Source organism: Tenrec ecaudatus (assembly GCF_050624435.1).
Source record: "Tenrec ecaudatus isolate mTenEca1 chromosome 11 unlocalized genomic scaffold, mTenEca1.hap1 SUPER_11_unloc_2, whole genome shotgun sequence".
NCBI lineage: Eukaryota > Metazoa > Chordata > Mammalia > Afrosoricida > Tenrecidae > Tenrec > Tenrec ecaudatus.
In genome coordinates, this window is record NW_027457630.1 from 2,336,305 (window position 1) to 2,353,184 (window position 16,880).

Here is a 16,880-nt window from a genome sequence, read left to right on the forward strand (position 1 = left end):
TTTGATTTCTGTGTATTCCATCTGGAGAAGTACACATTTATGGTCACCTTTTTTGTTGTTGATCATATGTTTGAAGAAATCATTAATCATGCAAAATTCTAACATACAATCAAGATAAATTGGTAATTATTGGTGATTGGAGTGCAAATGTAGGAACCAAAGAGGAAAGAACAGAAGTTGGAAAATATAGTATGTGCTATCAGCAATTTATTGGTCTTGCAAACTCTGTCATGCGATCTCCAGCTTGGTTTCTATCACCAAGACCATATTTTTCAACTACTGATCCTTCCTCTTTGTTTTCAACTTTTGCATTCCAATAGCATTTTGATAGCAAGTCTGACAAATTTGGGACTGAATATGGTGGTAGAATTATTCAATTTCTGTGTCACCAGCTTTGGGTGGTTGGTGCATAAATTTGAACAATAGTTGTATTGATTGGTTCTCCTTGAAGGGGGCTACATAGCATCCTATCAAAGATAGCATTGTACATTAAAATAGATCTTAAAATGTCCTTTTGATGATGAATGCAATGTTGTTTCTCTTGATTGTGTCATTTCCAGCAGAGTAAACCATAAGATTTTCTGTTTCAAAATGGTCAATATCAGTCCATTTCAGCTAACTAATGCTTACAATATCAATCTTTATGTATTCCATTTCATTTTTAATGACTTCCAATGTCCCTAGATTCATATTTCATACATCCCAAGTTTCAATTATTAATGACGATTTGAACTGTTTCTCCTCATTTTGAGTTGTGCCCCATCAGCAAATGAAGGTCCTGATGGCTATACTCGATTTGCATCATTATGGCAGACTTGCCTATGAAAAGTCAGCTCTTCCTCCTCAGCCGTATTTTGAGTACTTTCCAAGTTGAAGAGCTCATCTTCTGGCACACGTTCTGACAATGTTCTTCTGTTGTTCATGGGGGGTCTAGTAACTGACAGTGTTGCTGCTATCCATAGGGTTTTCAATGGCTCATTCTTCCCATGCGGGCAGCCAATTCCTTCTTCATTGTCTGTTCTTTGTCTGGAAGCTCTTTGGGTGACCCTGCTGGTATATGAAATGCCAATCACATAGCTCCCAGTATCACACAAAACAAAAGTCACCACAGTACCACAAAATGCCAGACAAGTGATGGACCTCTATTCTTAGTGAGACGTGGCCTGGTGGGAGGAGTGGGCCCTTAGTTGGTTCTGATCCACTTACTGGAACAAATACTGTTAGTTCTTATTTTGTAAATGTGAAATGCATAAAAGAGACCCCCCAAAATATCCTCCAATTCAGACTTTCTGCCTTTTAAAAGAGGATAACCCACTCTGATTCAAAGTAATTGAGGTGTTTTGTTTTCCCCTCCCTCTGAGGCTACAGAGACTAGACTAATCACAGCTGAGGTGGAGCGACTGAAATGACTTAAAGCACCAGCTAGACTGGCTGTCAGAAGCAGCGACAGTCAACAGCTACAGACTGACAGAGCTGCTCAGCCAAGAGCTGAGGGTTCTCAACTCCCACTTCTACTGATGGGCACAGCCAGTGGCCTCTGGGAGTTGACTGGAAGCCAGCAGCCAGCTGTGAGGAGCAAGCTAATTCATCTCAGCCTGGCCCAGGTCATCAAGTCACTGAAGGAGTATCGGGAAAGAGGGAAGAAATTTGGGGTCCCACATTTGGCCACAGACAAAAGTTGTTCTGTGTTTAGAAAGTAGTTCTGGGCCTGAGTTTGGGGCAGGTGTGATGAAGGAAAGTGGGCTCCTTCCCTGCATCTGGGAACAGATGGTGGGGCTGCCCTGGAAACAGCAGGCCAGTCAGGTGGAGCAAAAAAGGCTTGGACTCTAAAGCCCTGGCAGGGCAACTGAAGCTACCTCGACTGTTTTTTCTTAACCCAATGGCTCCCGCTACCCTCACCACCCCCAACTAGGTAAAAGGGAAGAAAGATGCATTTACTTTACAGAGGCAACTTTCTAGAAAGGAGACCAGCCCACCAGCTGTGAAAGGTCCCCTTAAACCATTTTACTTTGAGCAGGAGGAAGAAATGTTGAGATTCCCAGAGCCACGTGGAATTGTGGATCCTCTAGTTTAGGTTCCAGTGATGCCAGATCGATTTTTCTAGAGAAAGTCAAAATTCCTGTTTTCTTAAAAAGCTCCTGATTTTTTCAAAGGCGATTCAATAACATTGGATAGAAGCCAGTTAGGCCAAAGAGCCCTGATGGCACAGTGGGTTATGTGTTGGGCAGCTAACTAGAAGGTCAGTAGTTTGAAACCACCAGTCACACTGGGGGAGCGGGGGGTTGGGGATAGGGTGGGGGTTGTGCAGAGATGAGACTTTCTAGTCCATATAGAATTTCAACCTCGGAAACCCACAGGGGCAGTTCTGCTCGGTCTTACAGGGTCACGGTGAGTTGGAATCTTCTAGATGGCAGTGAATAAGCAGGCCAACCAGAGTCCACACAGGTCCTCATTTGGCTATGGGAGTCCCAAGTCTGTGACCCTCACAGAATCGACCTTTGTGTATCGATGTTAAAAGTGAGATCCAGAGAGGGGAGCGCCTGTCCGCTTGAGGAGCAACGAGTTGACTTTCCAGTCTCCAATCTGTAGCAGACACTCCCGGTGCTCCTTCTCTTCACTCCCAAATTCCTGATTCTGTGTACTCGCCTCAGTCACCACGGGCCAGCTCTGAAGGTCCCTTTGCTGGTGCTGGCTGAATGTGCTGAGGAACATATGCCCCTGGGAACAGCCCTGACCAGGCCCCTCACTCCTTGGATGGCAAAACTCTGAGAGGCGTGTGCTACACCCTACCCCTGGAGACTTCCTAAGTGATTAAGCAGCAGGTTCCCAGGTTTGTCATTGGATTCACAATCTATTTGTTATCGGTGGCCTTCCCTCCACTGGCTCACAACCCCACATCATTACCTGCATGCTCAGAGTTTCCTAAATAAGCTCATTGCCTTTAAGTCTTTGGCCAGGGTCTGCTTCAGTGAGAACCCAAACTAAGCCCAGGTCTGAATCGTTATGTGTCCTTCCTGCCATCCAGTTGATGCCGACTCATGGCAACTCTACAGTTTGGGGTAGAACTGCACCTGTGAGTTTCTGAGACTGGAACTCTTTTTTTTTTAAACATTTTATTAGGGGCTCATACAACTCTTATTACAATCCATACATATACATACATCAATTGTATAAAGCATATCCGTACATTATTTGCCCTAATCACTCTCAAAGCATTTGCTCTCCACTTAAGCCCTTTGCATCAGGTCCTCTTTTTTTTTAACCTCCCTCCCCGCTCCCCACTCCATCATGAGCCCTTGATAATCTACAGATTGTTATTTTGTCATATCTTGCCCTATCCGGAGTCTCCCTCCCCCCCTTCTCTGCCATCTGTCTCCCAGGGAGGAGGTTACATGTGGATCCTTGTAATCTGTTCCCCGTTTCCAACCCACTCACCCTCTACTCTCCCAGTATCACCCCTCACACTCCTGGTCCTGAAGGTATCATCCACCCTGGATTCCCTATGCCTCCAGCTCCTATATGTACCAGTGTACAACCTCTGCCCTATCCAGTCCTGCAAGGTAGAATACGGATCATGGTAGTTGTGGGGAGGAAGCATCCAGGATCTAGGGAAAAGCTGTGTTTTTCATCAGTACTACATCGCACCCTGACTGACCCATCTCCTCTCCTAAACCCCTTTGTGAGGGGATCTCCAGTGGCCGGCAAATGGGCTTTGGGTCTCCACTCTGCACTTCCCCCTTCATTCACTATTATATATATATATATATATATATATATACACACACACACATATATATATACCATATACATACCATATATATGGTATATATATATATTTTTTGCATAATACCTTATACCTGGTCCCTTTGGCACCATGTGATCGCACAGGCTGGTGTGCTTCTTCCATGTGGGCTTTTTTGCTTCTGAGCTAGATGGCCGCTTGTTCACCTTCAAGCCTTTAAGACCCCAGACACTATCTCTTTTGATAGCCAGGCACCATCAGCTTTCTTCGCCACATTTGCTTATGCACCCATTTGTCTTCGCCAATCGTATCATGGAGGTGTGCAGCCAATACTGTGATTTTTTTGTTTTTTGATGCCTGATAACTGATCCCTTCGGGACCTCGTGATCACACAGGTTGGTGTGCTCTTCCATGTGGGCTTTGTTGCTTCTGAGCTAGATGGCCGCTTGTTTATCTTCAAGTCTTTAAGACCCCAGACACTATCTCTTTTGAAAGCCGGGCACCATCAGCTTTCTTCACCACATTTACTTGTTCACCAGCTTTGGCTTCAGCAGTTGTGTCGGGAGGATGAGCACTGTAGAGTGCCAATTTAATAAAAGAAAGTATTCATGCATTGAGGGAGTGCTTGAGTTAAGGCCCAAGGTCCTGCCACCACCTTAATATTAAACCTATAAATATAGACACAGAGATCTATTTCCCCATACATATATATATATATTTGCATGTACATGTCTTTGTCTAGACCTCTATAAATGCACTTTGACTCCTAGCTCTCTCCTCCATCTCCCTTGACTTTCCTCCTGTCCCACTACCATGCTCCGTCCCAACCTGGGTTACAGCTATACCTCTTCTTTACGTAATCTTACCCTTGATCATTCCCTACCAGGCCTGCCACTTCCCCCTTACTACCATTTTGAGTCCCATATTGTTCCCTTGTCCCTGTGTTTGTTAACACCACTTCCTTACCCCGCCCCCCCGCACCTCCCCCTATCCCAAGTGCCCCCGGAACTGTTGGTCCTGTTGTTTTCCTCCAGATAGTTCATCCAGCCTGTCTTATTTAGACAGACCTGTGGAGACACTAACATGCACGAAAACAAGACAGAGGAAAACAGAGCAACAGTATACAACCAGACAACAAAACAACGAAAACAAACCACTGACAAAGAACAAAACAAAACACATCAAGAAAGAAGAGCTTATAGTTAGTTCAAGGATCATTTGTTGGACCTTAGGAGTGTTTTCCAATCCATTCTGTTGAGGCACCACAACCTGGCCCCAAACTCCACTTTCAGCATTCCCTGGGGACCTTGCCACTCCATTCCCTTGCTGTTCCACTGCACTCCACCACACTTTGCCTCGGTGTGGTGGAATCAGGTTAGGTGCAATTCGCACACTGTGTCTCCAGTGCTGTCCCCTGTATCAACCTTGGTCACTGAGGGGCATCCTGTCTCATAGTGGGGCCAGCCATGTTGTTCTCTTTGTCGACTGGCTGCTCTGAGACTAGAACTCTTTAGGGGAGTAGAAAGCCTCATCTTTCTCCCTTGGAGTGGCTGGGGATTTCAAATTTGCCATTTCAGACATTGCGTTTAGCAGCACAACACATAACCCCTATACCCCACCATAGCTACAGAAAACAATAAAGAAACAAAATCCAACAACACTCATTGCCATTGGGTGCATAACAATCCTATCGAGAGAAAATACTCCGGCCTCCTGGGTTTCCAAGGCTATAACTCTTTGTAAAAATAAAATTGTGTTATGTTTACAGTGAAAGTTTACATAACCGATTAGATTCTCATTTAACAAATTCTCTACTTGTTTAGTGACATTAGTTACTTTTTTCAATAAAAAGGAAAGCAGAATATTAAAAAAAGAACAAATGAAAACGTGTTAAGAGTAAAGACAAATGATAAGATGTTAATGTTTAACCTAATCATATCTGCAACAATACACTTTCTGATGTACTGACGGTGAGCAGGGTTTAATCCCATCCCTGGTGAATGGTCCCAGGGGATTTAATGGAGGCTTATTCTCTGTGGAATCTCTGCCAATGCATTTTGAGTTTTTATACTCATCTAAGGCTATAACTCTTTATGGGAGAAGAAAGCCTCATCTTTCTCCAAAGGAGCGACTGGTGAATTCCAACTGCTGACCTTGCAGTTAATAGCCCAACACATAACCCATTATGCCACCAGATGAGAGATTTGTCTCTGGGTGCCTTCCAATGCAAGCACTACAATTATGCAAGGAGGATATTTTTTTTCTGTACTGGAGCCAGGTCAAGTCAGAACCAGTGTGTCCATGGTTTGCAGCGAAGTCAGAGGAAGAAGAGGGTAGACTGTCTATAACTTCTCATAGTCCAGGGAAATGCTAGGCCTGGAAGGGGGCATGCTGGCTCAACCATATTCAGAAAGTCCGCACATTAACCTCCCCGGCTCAAATAATTACCAGCACCATGTCTCTGAATATCACCTAAAAGCAAAATAGTGAAAGCACCATTTCCATTTCATAATACTTTTATTAAAAGTAAAGTTCAATTCAGTGATGTGAAGAAGCTGGGAAAATTATCTTTTCATTTCTTTCTTTTTCTTTCCCTCCCTTTCCCCTTCTTCTCCACAGAACTGAGAGGCAGAGGGAATAAAGGCAGCATGGCACCAACTGGAGGACACCGTGGGGTCAAGGTCACCATTTAACTCATGCTTGTCCAGTTTGGAGGGGCAACTGGATGTCCTCATTTGTGAAATTGCTTGTTAATCTTTTTGAGTTAACAAGGTATGGTAAAAAATGATTGTTGGTGTTTTTGTTAGGAACCTTCTAGTCCAGTCCAACTCATAGTGACTCAATGCATCAGTGCAGAGCTCTCTAGACCAATGGTTCTCCACCTGTGGGGCCCTTGCACAGGGTGACTGTAACAAAATTACAGTTATGAAGTAGCAATGAGAATATTTTTATGGTTGTGGTGGTCACCACAACATGAGGAACTGTATGAAAGGGTTGTGGCATTAGGAAGTTTGAGAACCACTGCTCTAGGCTTTTCTATGCTGTAATCTATACAAGAATGAGTTGCCTGGTTTTTCTTCCAAGAACAGAGCCACTGGTGGGTTCAAACCTTCAACCTTTTGGATAGCAGCTGAGCACTTAACCATTGTGCCTCCAGGGCTCTTTGATAAACTCTATTAGAGGGTCTTAACCATTGCAACCCCATGGATCCTTTTGGCATTTAGGAAAGGCTATGGAACACCTGCCCACTCCCCAGAATAATATTTCCAAATACCTCCAATGAAATACAGAATCACAAAGGCACAAATTGTATTGAAATGCAGTGATAAAAATAAAAGACATTGGATTTGTGGCAAATATACATGTTAATAAAAACATTAAATATGATCTGATAGTGGGTCTAATAAACCAAACCAACACCATTGAGTTGATCCTGACTCATTGTGACCCTATATAAAATTCCTCAGGCTAAATCTTTACAGGAGCAGATCATCTCACCTTCCTCTCAGTGAACAACTGGTGCCTTTGAACTGCCAACCTTGAGGTTACCTGCCCAACGGCTCACCCACAGCGTCACCGTGAGTTCTAGATAGTGATGAGCATGAACTGTACTCAACGATGGCTGCAACGAGTAGCATGGGGTGTGAAAGCATGTAGAATTTCTCTCGGTGGTAATCGCATGGCTATTCTGAACACAGCTGTGGACATGCTAAACTGCCCTGCGAGCTTAGGGAAACTAACTCAACCAGGATTGTCCCTCATCCAATTTGATATTGCTCCCCAGCCTGCTGGGGCTCAGTGGCTCAGTGTTAGGGTCCCTTGTCTAGATACCAGGGCTGGCATGGAGAAAGTCATTCCTCTGCAGCCTTCTAGTGTGTGGCGGAAGATATTAGTGTTAAGCCTTGGCAGGAAATTGCTGGATTTTCCTGGCAGCCACATTCTTAATAACCATTTACTGGATACATATTATATTCTGAGGGTAAATTGGTGGTTCAGTTGTAGAATTCTCCTTTTTCATGTGGGAGATCTGGGTTTGAGTCCAAGACAATGAAACTCATGTGCATCCATCCAACACTCATTTGTCAGGGGGATGCTTGGTTATTGCTGAGGTACTGAACTGATTCTGTGTTGCTATGTCACTGAAATGGGGAAGCTTGGTTGGGTGCGGCTTTGAGACTGAACCTGTTTCTGTGATGTGTCCAGACTAAGATGAGCGATGAAGAAGAGCGTGGCTTTCTTCTTCTGAAAACCAGTTAACGAAAACCCCTGTGAATCACAATCTGATGCACAACCAAAGAGATGGTGCAGGACCAGGGAGAATATTGCCCATGGAGTCACTGGGAGCTGGTTGTCACAGTGAGTTGGAATGGAGGCTGACTCAACAGCAGCTAACAACCATTGTGTTCCAGCCACTCGATTTGCTTTAAAAATCTAGCTCAGCCTTCTGGTACAGGGAAGTGATTAATCATGCCTACTTTATAGCACACCGTGAACCCTGATCAATGTCAGGCCCTGCTTGTGTTTTGTCCCTCCTTTTCCACATTCACATCACTTCCATTCCCCTCTTCAGACTAATACCCCCTGCTGGGTGCTTGGTGTGTGTGTGTCCTTATAGGCATACAGCCATGTGCACTAGACCATGCTGCTTGGTGAATGGGCTTTCAGCTTCCATGAATGGTACTGCAATATAAATCTCATTCCGTTTTTGACCTTTTCAACTCCTTGCAATGTCATTAAGAGTTATTGCCATGCTGCATATCAATTGTATGTGCTGCTGCGTGCCACTTGGTCATGAGCAATCATCATCTTTCTTTTGTTTCCTTCTTCAGTTGTCTGTTGATTGGCATCCAATTCAGCTCCAACTCTTCTCTACTGCAGGTATCAGTGTGGTGACCATTCTTGTAAAAATGTCCCAAGGGCCCTGTGAATTGGATAAATAGCTTGGCCTATATACCCAGGAATTATGTGTTGGGCTGCTAACCCCAAGGTGAGCAGTTCCAACCCACCAGCTATTCCATGGAGCAAAGAGAGGCTGTCTGCTGTCGTAAGAATTTAGTTTTGTTAACCTAAAGCAGCAATTCTACTGTGCCTTGTAGGGTTGCTAATGAGGAAGAATCAACTGGGGTTTTGTTTGTTTTTATACATCCAGGAGAGAGCTTTGATGGGGGAGATATTAAGTGCTTGGCTGCTAACCCAAAGGTCAGTAGTTTGAAGCCGTCTTCCACACACTGTGGGATAAAGGCATGGCTGTCTACTTCCCAATAGAAGCCTTGAAAACATCATGGGACCATTCAACTTTGTTTGATAGGGTCACGAGGAATGAAAGTCAACTCAGTGACTGCGCTTCTTTGGTTGTACGCCCAGGAGGGGCTCACTAGGTCCTAGGGTCCATTCAATGGACTTTTACTAAGCTCTGCCAGATTACTGTGCAGCAAACCTGCATCATTAGCAGTGTTTCTCTGCTTTCCCCGGATCTCCAATGACACTTGGTATGTTTGACTTTCTAACTGTTGCCCGTTTGATGGTTTTAAAAGGCCAAGCACAATAAACTCATCTATCCCAGGCACTTTATGGTTCTGTAGCAGATTCTTAGGGTTGCCATGCCACATTCCTTTGACCCATCTCTGACACCATCTCACTGCCTTCCAGTCAATACCGACTCATAGCGATCCTGTGAGGCAGTGTACAATTGCCCCCTGCGAGTTTCAAACACTACAACTCTTTATTGGAGTAGAAAACCCCATCTTTCTTCCTTGGAGCTAGTAGTTTTGAGCTGCTGACCTTGAAGTTAGCAAACCAACTTGTAACCACTGCACTTCCAGGGCTCCTCCTGATATCCATCATAGCAGTGGCGAACGGCTCTATGTAAGTGCAGGCTCCTGCTGAAATGGTGTCTTATCACAACTGTGCAGCACGCAGCTCTCCATGTCCTTCTGCCTCGAAGCCTTTTCAAAGGCATGGAAAGCCAAACCCAGGAAGGTAGGAGAGGTCACCTTACTAGGAGGAATGCTCAACACCACTACAGGCGAAGAAGAGCCCAGCCTCCTGTTTCTGGTAGACAATTCTAGGACAGAACCCATGTTCCTCAGAAGTCCTGGGGGAATCAAGCCCCTGTATCCTACATTAAAAGCCTCAACACCCCATTCCCATTGTGATTGCTTCTCCCCCTAACTCAGTCTTGCGTCCGCTTTCTTATTCCCACTCCCTGCCATCAGATCTCAAATAGACTCCCTGCACCCAGGCCTGAGGAATAAGCTCGGCATGCACGGGCACTCTATCAAAGACACACATATTACTCTGATTCTCCAAAAGAACCCTGTGGGCTACGTGTGTAATCCCCAGTTCACAGATGAGAAATGGATTGAAAAACAGTGACACACCAATGATCACACAGGCAAGGGTTCAAGTCTGTGTCTATCAGTTATTCTTTTATTCAAGTATGCCTGAGAAGACTGGGTCTTAACACTTGAGCAATCTTCTTGGAAGAATAAGGCAAACTACAGAAAACACAAAATGAATATCGCTTTTGTTCGTTTATCCATTTGCAAAAGACATAATACCTACAGTGCTAAGAATAGTATTCAAAGTATCTATTACTACCCCCTCAAAGCTTACATACTAGTCACCAAACTCAAACAAATAAAATGCTATCAAGTTGATTACAACTTATAGCAACCCCATATAGGGCTTCCAAGACTGTAAATCTTTACAGAAGCAGAGAGCTTCACTTTTCTCCCCCTGAGTGACTGGTGCATTTGAACTACTGACCTTGTGGTTAGCAGCCCATTGCTACATGATTAGTTCCATAATCATTACGCTTACTTAACTCTACATTCTTTTATTTATTTCTCTATCAGTCCAAATTGCATCTGGCTACATGGGAAAAAAACAAACCGACTCTAGTGGTCTAATCACAAAAGCTTCATTTTTCTTATATTAACACCAAAAATACCAAACCAGTTGCCACTGAATTGATTCTGATACAGTTACCCCATATGATTCAGGGTAGAACTGTGCTCCATGAAGTTTTCAAGGGCTGAATTTTTAAATGTAGATCGCCAGGTTTTTCTTCCAAGGCATCTTTGGCTTAGGAGTGAATTGTGTTAACCCTTTGCACCACACAGGGGTTTGTCTTATACAATAGTAAGTCTTGAAATAGGTAGCCTAGGTCTGGCGTATTTGCTTAGGGACTCATCTTGGATATAGGAGAATGCATGCTTTTTGGTCTGCCAAACTCATGTAACCTATGTGACTCTCCCATCTTTCAATATTCTGACTAGGGAGCATGACAGCAGAAGAGCCAAGGACAAAAATGAAATGGGTTATGCCAGACAAGTGTTTTGCCTTAAACAACAACAAAAACTTTCTTGGGAGTCCTACTCAGTATCTTTCACCTACACATATTTGGCCCAAACTGGGTCAAATGTTTATGCATAGCTGCAAGGCAGCCTAGGAGTGAGCGATTTAAGTAGGTACATTATCACCCTAAACAAAATTGAGCTTCTATTAGTAGTAAGAATGAGAAAAACGGATACTGTTTAGGCATATAGCAGGGTTGGGTAGAATTCTATTTTGTGTCTTAATTTACATTTTGAATGAACTCAGAAAAAGTCATAGAGAGTAGAACAAAGGGATGGATGTGCATCCAACCACCTCAACTACTCATTTCTTTTCATGCTCTCCCTCTAGCTTCCCTGAATAGTTCTTGGTTACACATTGGGCTGCTAATTGCACGGTCGGTATTTTGAAATCACCGGCTGCCCTTCGGGAGAAAGATGGGACTCTACTCTGTAAAGAGGTACAGTCTCAGAACCTCACAGGTACAATTTTACCCATGTCCTGTAGGGTCGATATGAGTTAGCATTGATTCAATGGCAGTGAGCTTGGTTTGGATAGATCTGTAGAATCTTAAGGATGGAATAGTTTGAATACACAGAAAAAAATTCAGTGGAATCATAACCCTCCAAATAATTACCCTCTAAAGTCACAAAGATCAACTGTGTCCAGCATGGTGACAGTTTAGCATATGACATGGGGACATTGCTCATATCCCAGTGTTGTTAATCAACAAAAACTCACACACTGCCACTTATAGTGACCCTATGCACAATAGAATAAAAGCCTTTCTAGTCCTGTGACATCCTCACAATGGTCACATTTTAGCCTATTGTTACAGCCACTGTGTTGATCCATCTCATTCCGGGTTTACCTGTTTTTTGATGATGCTCTACCAAGTATTTTGTCCTTTTCTAGGGACTAATTTCTCCTGATACCATGTTCAAAGTATATGAAATGAAGTTTTACTATCCTCACTTCTAAAACACATTCTGGCTGTACTTCTTCTGGGACAGACCTCTTTGTTCTGCTGGGCATTCGTGGTATATTCAATATTATTTGCAACATCATATTTTAAAGGTATCATATTTTCTTCAGTCTTCCTTAATTATGGTCCATCTTTCACATGCATATGTCAAACATTACCATCAAGTCTATTGTTATTCATAGTGACCATATAGGGTTTCCAAGGCTGTAAATCTTTACAGGGTCAAACAGCTTCCTCTTTCTTCTGTGGAGCAGCAAGTGGGTTGAACCACCAACCTTGCTGTGAGTCATTCAACCCATACCAGACACTGAAATTAAGACTCCTTTCACATGTATCTAAGGTGATTAAAAATATCAAGGCTAAAAGCAGGCATAACTTGCTAATCCCCAGAGTAAAACATTTGCTCTTTCACATTTTAAAGAGGTCTTTTACCACAGATTTTTCCAATGAAATACGTTGATTTATTGACTGCTGCTTCTGTGAGTATTGATTGTGGGTCCAAGTAAAATAGATGTTAGCTACATTTCTCTATTTGTAATGATGTTGTGTGTTTATATTTGTCAAGTTGAGAAGACATTTGTATTCTTAGTGTTGAAGACTAATTTATATGAGCTTTATCAGTAAGTACTTCAAGGCCTATTGACTTTCAGCCAGCAAGATTGGGTCATCTGCATAACACAGGTTGTTAATGATTCTTCCTCCAATTCAGATGCCTCAACTTCTTCATACAGAGCAGCTTCTCAGATTATTTGAATAAGTATAGTGTGATAGATAGGTAGGTTTATAGTGCCAACCTGGCCAATAGGAACATGTGGGATTAATAAGTTCGCAGTTTGATTCGTGGGCAAAGAGATAAATGGCTCAGCAAGCCACACCTATCTCTCAGTTGCTCTCTGGTGATCAGACCAGTGTGTGGCTGCCTTACCTAGTTCTGCAGTTTGCTGCCTGGCTGTACTGCCATATTTACTGTTGCATGGAAGTGAGCTAAACTGAGTCCTCTGTACTGCTATGTGGACTAATTAGCTGTTATATTCCTTCGTGTTCTATCTATCTATCAAATCATAAATGTCCTGGTTTTGTTTCTCTAGAGAACCCTGTCTAACACATATGGTGAAAGGACATAACCACAACACACACTCTCCTGATTTTAAACCACGCACTATCCGCTTGTTCTATTCGAACCACTTCCTGTTGGTTTATGTACAGGTACCACAGGAGCACAATTAAATGTACGGGAATTCCAATTGTTCTCATATGTATTCATATGCTACCCAAAGTTTGTTATGATACACAGTAAAGTCCTCTGCATAGTCAATAGTACATAAGTAAGCATTTTCCTTGTATCCTCTGTTTTCAGCCAAGGTCCATCTGAAATCAGCATTGATATACCTTGCCTCATGCCCTCTTTTAATACAGCCTGGATTTCTGGCAGCTTCCTGTTCACATATTGCTATAACTACTTTTAAAGTTATCTTCAATAAAATTGTACTTGCATGTCATATTAATGTTATTTTAAATTAATTTGCAGATTTTGTTGCGTCATATTTCTTTAGAATGGACACAAATATTAATCACTTCCAGTTGGTTGGCCAGATAGCTATCTTCCAAATTTCTTGACATGGACTATCACTGCATGAGCGTGTTGAAATATTTCCATTGCTATCCCTTCCTTGCTTTGCACTAATGCTTACATTGCAGCTTCAACTTCCTCTTGGCCTTTTGAACTAGTAGAACCTCAACTAATTCTTGGGTAGAGAGACTCTGTATACTCCTTCCATGTTCTTTGGATTCTCCCTGCATCATTCAATAGTTTGATAAATAATCCTTCAACATTTTAGTCCAAGGCTTGGATTTTTTCTTCTGTTCTTTCAATTTATGATATGCTGACTGTACTCATTCCTTTTGCTTTCCTAATTCCAGGTCTTTACACGTTACAATATAATTGCTTACTTTATCTTCTCAAGCTGGCCTTTCAAATTTTTCTGTTCAACTCTTTTATTTCATCATTTCTTCCATTTGCTTTAGCTGCTTTAGGTTCAAGAGCAAGTTTCACAGTCTTCTCTGATATGCACTGTAGTATTTTCTTTCTTTCCTATATTATTAATGATCTTTTTGAGGAGCCCCCAATAAAATAATTTATGATAAATAAATAAATAGCCCCTGTTCACATGACAAAAAAAAAAGATTGATGACCTTGATGCTATTTCACAAGTCTTCTGGTAGCTGATCATTAATGTTCAATATGTCTGAACCATTCTTGAGATAGGCTCTAAATTCAGGTGAGATATTGTGATAGTAAAGTTTGGTGTCAATTTAGCTTGACCAGGATCTTCAGAAGGTGCAGGTCACAGTCTCCTTGGGGGTGTGACCTATTTCATAGCTATAAGTAGACTGTGGAGAATGGGCTCACTCTTTTTCTTCCTGATGAAAAGACCCTGGACCCTATGGCTAGCTTCTTGGGATGGCAATCACCATGAGACCTGCTGACCCTAAGAGCTGTCTGTGGCCTGCCAACTGCCTGCTGACTTTGGATTCTCCCAACTCTGCCTCCACCAACCTGTGGTTTTCCTGTTTCTTGGGCTATTCCTCCAACAGCTTCATGAGTCTGGAAGGGCCTCTAGTTTGCATCTGATTTATGGGCTGGAGTTGGACTGGGGTTTCTTGTTGTGTGGACTTCTTAATGTAAAATTCTTTATTGATATAAATTTCCTTCTTCTACATGTATCAGTATCACTGGTTTGTTTCTCTAGAAACCCCAGCCTACCACAGATATAATGTAGGCTGTATTTGGGCTCTATTGCGTTCTTATTTTAATTTTCTTCAGGTATGACTTGAACTTGCATATTAGTAATTGATAGTCTGTTACATAGTTGGCCCCTGGTCTTATTTTGTCTCAATGATATTGAGCTTCTCTATCATGTCTTCCCACAGATTTAATCAGTTCCATTCCTGTGTATTCCACATGTATATATGCCGCTCCTGTTGTTGAATAAAGATGTTTGCAATGAGGCAGTTATTGCTCTTGCAGAATTCTTTCGTGCATTCTTCAGCTTCTTTTCGATCCCCAAAGCCATAGTTTCTAATTACTCTTCCTTCCTTTATGTTTCCATGTGTGCATTCCAATTGTCAGCAATTATTAATGCATTTTCAGTACATGTGTGATCAATTTCAGACTAAAGAAGTTGGTACAATTCTTCATTGGCTTTAGTGGTTTGTGAGAAAATTTGAATAATGGTTCTATTAACCGGCCTTCCTTGTGTGTGAAGATAGATATTATACTGTCACAGGCAGCATTGCATTTCAAGATTGATCTAGAAATGCTCTTTTTGAGGATGAAAGAGACATTCTTTTGAATTTGTCATTGTCAGCATAGTCATTCTTATCATTTTAAGATTCAAAGGGACTATTTCAACTCACCAATGCCTAGGATACTGATCTTTATAGATCAGATTCCGTTTTTTATGATTTCCAATTTTCCTAGATTCTTATTTTTCACGTTTCATGTTCTGATTATTAATGAATGGTTGCAATGATTTTTCTCATTTTGAATTATAATCCATCAGCAAATGAAGGTGCCAGAAAGCTTTAGTACACTTTGTTGCTAGATGCCTTCAAGTCAGTTCTGTCTCATAATAATGCCTACACAACAGAATGAAACATTGCCTGGTCCTGCTCCATACTAAAAAATTTTGTTATGTTTGAGCCCATTGTTGTAGGAATTGTCTCGATCCATTTGATCGGGTGTCTTCCTCTTTTTGCAACCCTTCCACTGTAATGTGTATGATGTCCTCCAGGGACTGGTCTGTCCTGATAACATCTGCAAAGTACAGGAGATGAAGTCTCACCATCCTATCTGCCAAGGAACATTTAGCTGCACTTCTTCTCAGACAGATTTGTTTGTTCTTCTCTCCACCCATGGTACTTTCAGTATTTTTTTGTCAGTACCTTAATTCAAATGCACCAGTTCTCCTTCAGTCGTTCTCATTCAATGTTCAAATTTCACATGCATAAGATGTGGCGGAAAATACCATGCCTTGGGTCAGGCGCAACTTAATCCTAAGTGAAATTCTTGATCTTCCGTACTTTAAAGTGGTTATGTGCAGTAGATTTGCCTAATGTAATATGTTATTTGGTTTCTTGATTGTTGTTTCCATGATCATTAGTTGTGAATCTAAACAACACGAAATCCTTGATAACTTCAATATTTTCTCCATTTATTATGATGTTATCTCCAGCTCCTGTTGTGAGGTTTTGAGTTATCATTAAGGTGGACTCTACTTTGAGGAAGCTCTCTTTCTCGGTGATATTTTGATTGTTTTGCAATCTGAGGGGCTCATTTTCTGGCATTATATCAGACAATATTTTACTGCTATGCAGAAAGTTTTCAATGGTGAATCCCTCAGAAGTGGACTGATTGTTTTGTCGTCCTGTCAGTTCTTAGTCTGGAAGCTGTGTTGAAATCTGTTCACCGTGGGTGATCCTGTCTGGTAATTGAAGTACTAGTGGACTAACTCCCAGCATTACAGCAAAGCACAAGCTACCACAGTGCAGTAAATTGACAGATGGGGCGGGGGAGGGGAGTTGTCATTGTTAGACACTGTTAATTTGGCTCTAACTCATAGCACCCACATCCTGTTTCCTCACAGTGAATGTTGGAGACCGTTTTTGCAGCCAGTATGCCAATTCATCCCATTGAGGACCTTCTTCTTTTTTTCACCACTCCAATTTATCAAGTATGATATCCTTCTCTAGGGACTATGCTCAGCTGTTAACATGTCCAAAGTATGTGATATGAAGTCTTGCCATTCTCACGTC

At 42.2% G+C, this 16,880-nt stretch overlaps 1 protein-coding gene across 1 annotated transcript in view; it reads right to left on the bottom strand.

Moving 5' to 3' along the window:
* Positions 1-770: 770 nt before the first annotated feature.
* LOC142435926 (histone deacetylase 8-like) overlaps positions 771-16,880 on the bottom strand; it is a 111,704-nt gene continuing 95,594 nt past the window's right edge. Inside the window, exon 5 of the mRNA XM_075539966.1 lies at positions 771-1,050. Within this exon, the coding sequence (XP_075396081.1) occupies positions 786-1,050 (265 nt within the window). The 3' untranslated portion in view covers positions 771-785. The remainder of the gene's footprint in view (positions 1,051-16,880) is intronic.